General features: G+C 34.8%; 1 protein-coding gene across 1 annotated transcript; it reads left to right on the forward strand.

The window, feature by feature from the left end:
• Positions 1–391: 391 nt before the first annotated feature.
• On the forward strand, positions 392–2224 carry LOC111616454. The gene has a single exon (XM_023357863.1). It carries the CDS (start codon positions 748–750, stop codon positions 2182–2184), a length of 1437 nt encoding a protein of 478 aa, XP_023213631.1. The 5' UTR covers positions 392–747; the 3' UTR covers positions 2185–2224.
• The last annotated feature ends 8552 nt before the right edge of the window (positions 2225–10776 follow it).

Below are 10776 nucleotides of genomic sequence, written 5' to 3' on the forward strand. Positions count from 1 at the left end.
TAGTTCTTCATAATTTTTCTGGTTACGATTCGCATCTAATTTTAAAAGATATTTCTAAAAAATATATCCTCTCTTAGAATTATTCCCATTAATATGGAAAAATACACTACATATACTTTAGATTGTTTTAAATTTTTTGACAGTTACCATTTTTTAAATTCATCATTATCAAGTCTAACTGAGGATTTAATAAATTCAAAATACGACTTTCCGATTTTTAATCAATTTTTTTCGAATAATAAAAATAGCTATTTGTTAAAAAGAAAAGGTGTTTTTCCATATACTTTAGATTGTTTTAAATTTTTAGACAGTTACCATTTTTTAAATTCATCATTATCAAGTCTAACTGAGGATTTAATAAATTCAAAATACAACTTTCCGATTTTTAATCAATTTTTTTCGAATAATAAAAATAGCTATTTGTTAAAAAGAAAAGGTGTTTTTCCATATAATTGGTTTAATAATATTTCAAAATTAAATAATAATTCTTTACCGGATAAAAAATGTTTTTACAACGATTTAACTAGAAGTCATATAAGTTCGGAAGATTACGATTTAGCTCGGCTTGTGTGGAAAGCTTTTAATTGTAGGAAATTTTCAGATTATTTGCAATTATATCAATTTGTCGATACAATTTTACTAGCTGATATTTTTTCAAATTTTCGAAACTTATCGTTAAAATATTACGATCTCGATCCAATTCATTTTTTAACTTGTCCAAATCTTACATTTATTGCGGGATTGAAAATGGCTAAAATAGAACTAGAGCTATTTACCGATTTAGATAAATACTTATTTTTTGAATCTTCAATCAGAGGTGGTTTATCGCTTCTTGCAAATAGATACTCTCATGCAAACAATCCGTACATATCACAAACTTACGATAATTCGAAACCCCATAGCTACATAATAACGATTGATAGCAATAATCTATACGGATTGAGTATGGTTCAATATCTCCCATATTCAGAGTTTCGTTGGTTGCGACAATCCGAAATTGACGAATTTAATATTAAAAATGTTTCTTCAAAATCCGAAATAGGATACATACTCGAAGTTGACTTAGAATATCCGGTTTCGCTTCACGATAGACATAATGATTTACCCCTCGCAGTAAGTCACGAAACAATAGAATACGATGATTTATCTGAATATCAGAAATCGCTTTTATCTTCTTTAAATCTAAAATTTAACAATAATGTTAAAAAATTAGTTCCGACTTTAAAAGATAAATTACGTTATATTGTACACTATAGAAACTTAAAATATTATCTAAAGGAAGGATTAATTTTAAAAAAAATCCATAGAATACTTTCTTTTAAACAAGCGCCTTACTTACAACCATATATATTTTTTAATAATGAAAAACGAAAACTTAGCAATAGTCAATTCGACAAAAACTTTTTTAAATTAATGAACAATAGCTTCTATGGTAAATGTATGCAAAATGTGCGTAAAAAAATTAATTTAAAAGCCGGATTGAATAAAGATCAATGTAAGAAGTATCTAAACGATCCTGCGCTAGAGAGTTTCCAAATAATCAACGAAGACTGTAGTGTTTTTAGATTAAAGAGAACAAATTTATTACTCGATAAACCATTATACATAGGTTTTTGTGTTTTAGAGTTGAGTAAGTTACATATGTATCAAATATATTACGAAGTATTTAAAAATTATTATAATGATAGAGTTAAACTTTTGTATACAGATACTGATTCTTTAATTTTAGAAATTTACACAGACGATATTTACGATGATTTTAAAAATAATCTTCCGAACATATTTGATTTTAGTAATTATCCTCTAGACCATCCATTATACAGCGAAGAAAATAAAAACGAATTAGGATTTTTCAAAGATGAAGCAAAGTCGTTTGCAATATCGGAATTTGTAGGTTTAAAAGCTAAAATGTATTCGATTTCTGGAGAGCGTTATGAGAAAAAAACGGCAAAAGGTATAAATAAATCAGTTGTAAAATCAACTTTTCATCACGAGCTATATAAAACTACTCTATTTAAAAAACAACAACTTCGTCATAACCAAACTCAAATAGTTAGTAAAAATCACGTTCTCACGACTCAATTTCAAAATAAAATCTCACTTTCCGCTTTTTACGACAAGAAATACATTTTAAGTAACGGAATAGATACTTTATCTTATGGTCATTATTCTATTTCTTCATAGACATCTTTTCAATCCATTTTTTTTAAAAATGTAATCATTTATTATTATTGTAACCGTTTTTTTTTATCTTAAATAAAAGAGATTAATTTTATATATTTTTGTTGTAATTCATATTAATTTTATATATTGTTGTATTTGATAATAATTTTATATATTGTTGTATGTTATATTAATTTTATCAAATAAAAGAGAGAGAGAGAATCGTTGTCGTTTATTTGTTCACTGTCGCGACACGATAAATATCGTTAAAAAAAAATCGATATATAACGAAATAGCATGATTCGATTAGCAACGGTTTAATATATTTCTTACCAGATGACACCACTCGCAAAAATGATAATCGATGTGTTAATAAAAATAAAATATTAGTTCGCTTATACAAAAATAATAGTTCTCTTATATATAGAAAAATAATTTAAATATATAACTGTTAAAAGTGTTTGTACTTAAAATTAAGGAATCCGAGAATTGTTTTTTATAGTTTACAATATCCTTAGTCTTGTCAAAGATATATATATAATTTCATTTGCGATATCTTATAACGGAACGATTTATTCCAGAAACTCTCGTTCAAATCTCGCGGAGAAGTATAACCGAAGGGGCATCGAAAATGGGTGTGGTTTCGACTCCTATGAGAGTTTCTGGGATGGTAATTATCTCGGAATCACTCGAGAGATTCTGCGATTTTGCTCGATTTTAGCCCCTGCTCAACGTCTTTCCCTCAAAATGATGAGAGTTTCTGGGATAAAAGTTATAAACCTCGCAAAGTTAACCAAATTATCCCAGAGTCTCTCATACATATACTACTAATAGGTACTCACAGAAAAAACCAAACAATGAAAATTAAATATTTAGGTGTTATTCTTGACAAGTGTCTTAACTTCACACCCTACATCAAATACATCACAGACAAAGCTAAAAAGATGACCAACGCCCTCATTAGTATTGCTAGGAACACATGGGGCCTTGGCTCTACCCCACTAAACTTATTTACAGCCAGCACTCATCTATGCTGTACAGGTCTGGGGCCACGTGGCTGCCAAAGTCCATAACCATAAAAACAACTGTTATCTGTTCAAAGGACTGTAACTCTCCGCATTTGTAAGGCTTATAGGACTGCACCCACCAGCGCCCTTTTGGTAATGTCATGATTGACCCCTATAGATTTAGAAATTAAGTGCATTATTTGGCAGGGAAATCTCGTCACCTTACTCTGGTGAGATTATAGCAACTCAGATGTCGACAAAATGATCAGAGTAGGTAAAATTCCCCCCAGTTTGACCTTGATCAATAATATCAAAAATTTCAGCATCAACAAAAATACCCTCCTGACTTACAATTACCACCCCTTTCCATCAGTTTGCTCCTGATATTTACTTTGAAGATCCAGGCGATCATCCCATATTTAGGATTTACACTGATGGTTCCAAGATGGATGACAATGTGGGTGCCGCTTTTGTAGTTTACTCCGACTTAGGCCACAAGCTTCACAATGCTTGCTTCCATCTAGGTACACACTACTCAATAGCACAGGTGGAAATTTTAGCTATTTATATGAGCTTAATTCACATTACATGTAGGAAGGACAAAACACATTACTTACACTATCACATTTATTCTGACAGTAGAGTAGCTTTACACAGGACTGCGAAGTCTGATAGCTGCTTAAAACTCATCCATCTCATACACCACATTCTCAGACACTTAGACGACAACGTTAGAATAGATTTCCAATGGGTCCTGGGTCATGTGGAGGTTCTTGGCAACGAGACTACTGACCACCTTGCCAAACAAGATGCAAAGTCTTCAGTCACTAGTACTTTAAGTTACATTCCTAACTTATACATCAACAATCATGTCAAGAAAGAAATCTTCATTCTCTGGCAAGACAACTGGGACCATGACACCACTGGTAGGCTCACCTACACTTTCATCCCCAAGGTTGACACTACTGCAATTCTTCACCACTTTTACCCTAGTTACACCCTCACTCAGCTACTTACAGGACACAGCAACTTTAAAGCAATATTTGCATAGATTTAACCTTGGGGACAATCTATAATGTGATTATGGTATTCAGGAGGACCAAATACCACTTCACTTAGTTTTTTGCTGCAATTGGTGTAATCACATTAGGGAAAGTTTAACAAGAACTGCTATTCTTGAAGGATACAACTGGTCTTGCAACCTGCACCAACTCATTTACACATGTACAATGTTCCATCATCTACTCACATTCATATCCCTTAGTGGGGCTCTTGAGAGCACTCACTCCAGGAACATGGATGGCAATTAGCTTTCCCTTGCTTTGTTTCAACTGTAGGTATATAGCTGCCTTTCAAATTTGTATTTTAATTCTTGTTTTCTGTCTTCTTCTTCAGTGTAAATTTGGTTAGTCCTAGTTGTAAGTTAGATTAGGGACTCTTAGCTTGGGTTCCGATTATGTTATGATAGGTTAGTTTAAATTAGATTAGGGTTTGTTAGCTTTAGTCCTCTGGTTAGATTTAGATTTGTCTTAGGTTATGGTAGGTTAGTTTAGTTAGTGAGAAGTTAATGTTAAAAATCATAAATAAATAAATACATAAAAATAATAAAAATAAAAAAATTTTTTTGGGGTCTTGCTCATTTGTCTCTGTCGGTCCGTTCATCTCATCTAGTTTGTCATTGTGTTCATTTGCTTTTCATGCTGTCTGTCTAGCTGTTAAATAGTATTATGATTCATGATCGCATGTTCAGTTTTATTAGTATTAAGTAGATATAAGTCTTCCTACTAACTACTAACAGCCACTTGGAACTAACTTCTACACTTAGCTATTCATGGCAGCACTCAATTATTGGTGTTCGCTAAACTCAGGTTTTTCTTTTAGACCTTTTGGGGGACTAGGGCCTTGCAGCCTAAAAACTGCATGCCAACATTAAACATAGAAGATACTGTAGCCATACATATGCCATTCAGAGGGATCCTACCTTTCTCTACTGTCTGTCTCCTCTCCTTCCTTCTTCCCCCCTTCCCCTTACCCTCTTTTCTGCCAGTTAAACACTTTATGTACAGCCGATGTCTTTCTTTTATGTATGTCTGTATGCTGTCTTACCTGTTTCCTGTTTTGTAATGGTGTAGTACATACAGATGATGAATTCATTCATGTTTTGAGTTCATTTAATCCTTTAGCATGGTTTTTTAGTCTTAGTGGACATTGGCTGGATTGCCACCAAAGCACTTTGGATTAGTGTGTGTTGTCCATTGTGCATGAATGAAGTAGTGAATGTATTTGTGATGCGGTAGCCAAACTTGGACCAGTGCTATATTTGCCACTGGTGACAAGGGAGATTGTGGCAAATTTTTCAAATGCAAGTCTCTTCCTACCCCACAAATATGAATCTTGTTAACCCAGGCAATGTCTGACTGGTATTATGCTGAGAAAGTGTCACAACCATTTTGTTTTTCTCCACAAAAGTGAGTATACTTACATAACTATTATTTATTTATGTTATTAAGTAAAAAATTGATGCCAGAGATATAGTGAAACATCTGTAAATTCTAAGAAATATATTTTTTTATTTTGGTTATTATAAATAGATTCTTTATGATTCTTAAATACTTTTTAAAATATTAACATAATTTAATATATTTCAATTGTACTTTAAGATTATATTTCAAATATTTTTATAGTTGGAAAATATATTTGAAAATAACATAATTACTTTTATATATTCTGATAAAATAAAGTTATTATTTCAATAATAAATAAAATAGTAATGACTCAAATATACATTTAATAAACATGTAAATNGAAGCGGGACTCGAACCCACAGTTTATTCTAAATTAATTAAATATTATAATTATTAAATTTAATATGAGATTGTAATTAATGCATCCCTCTAGTGCCAAATTTATTTGTAATTCGTAATTAATATTTCAAAATTATAGCCCAATTATTTACGGCAATCGTAAGTGTCTATTTAACAATTTCTTTATTTTCTTAAATTTATCTCTTATAAAATTCTATAATTTAGTGATACTAAGTGTAAAGTGTTAGTTTTGGTTTTGATGATGGAACATTTTGATTTTAATATTTATATATAGATAAAGATAACGGCCCTGGATTTCGATTACACTCTAAATTACATTTATTTAATAGCAAACAACAAAAGAAAATTTATAACATATTTTTGAAATCGAAGCAAATTTTTTATGTTAATTTCAAAAAATTAGATGATAAATGAGTTTAAACAAGTTTAATCAAAATTAGTTTCAACCAAAGTTATAAATTATTTCATTGTATTCTAAACTTTTAATATTATAACTTATAAAACACAGCTCAGTCGTAAATTAATAGTGCATCAAGCAATGAAATACTGTCTATAGTAATATAAATCTTTCTGAAATAATTTTTAAAATATGAAAATATTTTAATCAATCCTTATATATACTAAAAGCAAAATATTCTGTCCCTGCCAAAATCAAAACTAACATTTTACAAAGAAGCAGCGTGTAAGTAGGTCACACTGGGTCACTTGTAGGGTCTACAATTCTTTCCTCAACAAAACCACCCATTAACTTTCTGTGTGGACTTGGCATGAATTCATGGAAAGGGTTAACAAAGGGAAAGGAAGGTCTTTGCATAGGGATAGAAAACACAAAAGACTTGAAACTGAAGAGATGGCTATTCGTTTGCTTCCGTAGCAACTATCTTTTTAAGTCTGATTTTTGAATAGTAACCTTTTGTTATATACAAAATGCAGATATAAAAACTAAAACTAAGTGTATATTTTTAATAATTTTCATCTGTATATATATTGAAAGCAAAATCTTGTCACTGCCACACAAAAATAATGTAAATTTAATAAAAATTAATTTCATTTACAATTTGAAAATTTCAAACAACTTTTACATGGTCTTTTAAAAATGTTTTAATTTTCAATTAATTAGTTTTGATTTTATTTTAATTTTGGTTTCAGTTTTGATGATTAAAACACTGGCTTTACATTATTTTATTATTTTTAAATTTAATTATTTTTAATTTTAATTATATTTTGGTTTAAATTATTTAGTATTAATTTAGTTTTTATAATTATTTATTTAATTTTGCCTACATTTTTGTTTAACCTTTAATTAAAATTTTTTAAATTAATTGCAACTCTTTTTCCTTTTGCAACATAACTATTGGGTTGTTTGAAAAGTAATTTCATTTTTTCCATGAAAAAAAAAGCAATATTTTTATAGTAAAAAAAAATAATTTATTGAATTATATATTGGCCATTTTGGTGAAACACCTGTTGTTATCATTTCTAGTAGTAGCATGATTCCACATTTATAAAAGTTTTGATGTTTGCTTACAAAAAACAGATTCAAGTAATTTTTGACATTTTCATTTCAAGTAAACGTCTTACTGTTTAAAAAATTTTGTAAAGACCGGAATAAGTAATAATCTGAAGGTGCCTGATCTGGTGAATATAGTTGGTGTGATAGCACATTCCATCTAAACTGTAACTGTTTCTGACGATTTACCAAACTTGTGTGAAATTTGGCATTATTGTGGTAAAACACTACATCTTTTATGTTGATTAATTCTGGCCTTTTCTGTTTGATGATATTACTCAATTTGTTTACTCAATGGCAGTACACTTTTGAATCAATTGTTAAATTGTCTGGTAAAAGCTCAAAAAAAATTCTTAAAATCCCACCAAAGAGAGCATCTCTCTTTAAGAACATGCGAAACCCATATATTGATCTTTGAAACGAAACCAATTTGTTTCAAGTAATCATAAACAATTCAATTCAACAAATTTAATCTCTTAGTGATTTCACATGTTGTTACTTGGCAGTTTGCTTCAATCTGTACCTTTATTTTATTTTCATTGGCTTTCAACTGGTCATCCAGAACATGGTGCATCTTCAATATTGAAATTGCCAGAACAAAATTTTGTAAACCACTTTTGGCACTGTCTTTCTCTCAACACATCTTNCCTGGAACTTCTGTTGTAGGACGGCGCCTATAGCCGTGTCCGAGGCGTCGACCATCAGTGCAAGTGGCCTCGCGGCTGATGGGAAATTCAACACAGCGGCATTTGCGAGCGCTTCTTTGCATTGCAAAAATGCACGTCGCGCTTCCGGAGTCCATACGATTTTTGTATCGTCGTTTTTCTTGCTTCCGGACAAAAAGGAGTTGAGAGGTACTTGTGTGTGTGTGGCTTTGGGCAGAAAATGTCTGTAAAAGTTTAACATTGCCAGAAACCAGCGCAGCTCTCGGATGGTAGAGGGTTCAGGAAACTTTCGGATGGCTGAAACCCTTTCCGGAAGAGGACTCACGCCCTCCGCTGAAATCTTATGGCCGAGGAAAGACACAGTCTGCTGTCCTAGTGAGCACTTAGAAGGATTTAAGGTTACGCCGTATTCGAGAAAACGTTGGAAAACTTCTCGGAGGTGTCGTGTGTGCTCTTCTTTGCTCTTGGATGCCACTAGCACGTCGTCAAAGTAAGGTACGCAGTAATCCAGACCATGGAGAACTTGATTGATGAATCTCTGGAAGGTCTGGGCTGCATTACGGAGACCGAACGTCATCACCGGAAATTCAAACAGCCCAAAAGGTGTTGTGACTGCTGTTTTCGGAATGTCGTCTGGATGGACGGGCACCTGATGGTAGGCTCTGGCGAGGTCAAGTGTAGAGAAGATTGTAGATCCCTCTACCACTTGTGTGCAGTCCTGGATGTGTGGGACTGGATACCTGTCAGGCACCGTAACGGCATTTAGGCGGCGATAGTCTCCGCAGGGACGCCAGTCGCCATTACGCTTGGCGACCAAGTGAAGTGGGCTTGCCCACGGACTCTTAGATGGGCGGCAGATGCCTTGCTGTAGCATGTAACTGAACTCTGCCTTAGCTGCTTTGAGCTTGTCCGGGGGAAGGCGTCTCGGTCTGCAAAACACTGGTGGACCTGTAGTCTCAATATGGTGAAAAACGGAAGCCTTGCCGCTTCTCGTTGCTATTAACGAGGGATTCGTGATCGAGGGAAATTCGGCCAGCACTCGCTGGAAGTCAGAATCTCCGTGTATGGTGGTGATGGTGAGATTTGCCGTTGGTTTGGGACGTTCAGTGCCTCTAGACTTCAGCTGCGTGGCTGCATCTATGAGGCGGTTTTTTCGTGCGTCCACCAATAGGTCGAAGTGAGTTAGGAAGTCTATGCCAATAATCGGTTGAGTGACGTCTGCGATGATGAAAGGCCATGGAAAGCTTCTTCGCAGGTTAAAATCCAGCGTTAGCAGCTTGGTGCCGTAAGTTGGGATTTTCGTGCCATTGGCAGCAAAGAGAACTAACTTCCCAGGGGTTTTTGCTTGCAGTGAGAGAGATTTAGGAATCACTGAAACATCTGCGCCAGTGTCAACCAAAAAACTCAAGTTTGTAGATGGGTCGGCCATAAATATTCGGTCAATCGAGCGGTCGCAACTGTTGGCCCCAGACGGCCGCTCTGCTAGTTTCCCGACGGCTGAAAAGAGCAGGGAGGTGTGCATTTCCTGGCTCTCTCTCCGAAGTTGGTGTGGTAAAAGCATTGATTGTTCATCGGTTCTTTGTACCGGCGGTAACGGTCTCGGGACTGGCTACGTTTTCGGGGGTGGAACGTTGGACGACTATTCATCTCACGTGGTCGCTCACGATGCACTATGGCTGCTAATTCTGCTACTTGATTGGTAAGCTGCTCAATTTGAAATTTTAACGAGGAAGGGTGCGTTAACTGTTGACTCGAAGTGGAATTTACACTTTGCGTGATGGTTAGGTCCGAGATTTTGTCGGCTATCGTAGCTAGTTGGGGTAGGTCCTCGCTTAGCGCGGCAAGAATACTTTGAGTGTTCGCTGGTAATCTTGATAGCCACAAGGACTTTAATAGTGGTTCCCCAACCGCCTCGCCGGCGAGAGCACGCATACGATTTAACAGTTGTGACGGGCGCTGGTCTCCTAACTCCAAGCCTTGCAGGAGTGTGCGAATCTTTGATTCTTGACTTTCCGAGTGTAGCTCAATGAGACGTTTCTTGAGGGCCTCCTATTTTTCGCTGGCCGGTGGGTGTAGAATTAAGTCACTGACTGAGTTGAGCACCTCGGACTCGATTGCTGAAATCACGTGGTTGAATTTTGTGGAGTCTGCGGATATCCCGGAGATGGCAAATTGTGCTTCGAGTTGCGCGAACCATAACGTTGGATTCGGCTTCCAGAACGGCGGAGGCTTAACAGCGACTCGAGTTACGTTGACGGCCATTGTTTCTGGCTGGTTGCTGAGCGGCATGCTGATTTCCAGAACAAAGGATGAGAGCACAAAAAAAAAGTCGGTTAACTGTGAAACGCACGAATTGTTCGATAGCTGGGCATACGAGTAGAGAGTTCTGATGAGCGAGAAAAAAATGACACGCTTACCTAGCATAGGTGTGGGAAGTTACTCGACCTTTGTTCTGTGGCCATGTGGTTGCTCCAAAAAATTTCACAAAACAAAATGTGCGATGAATTCGATTATGCGGATGGAACAAAAATCGTTGAAATTAATGGCGTGAATGTCCAGATGAAATTGGATTGAGGTTGGATCACGTTCGGGTCACCAATGTGGCG

This window comes from Centruroides sculpturatus, unplaced genomic scaffold (genome assembly GCF_000671375.1).
Source record: "Centruroides sculpturatus isolate CEXI.00-Female unplaced genomic scaffold, Cexi_2.0 scaffold3374, whole genome shotgun sequence".
NCBI lineage: Eukaryota > Metazoa > Arthropoda > Arachnida > Scorpiones > Buthidae > Centruroides > Centruroides sculpturatus.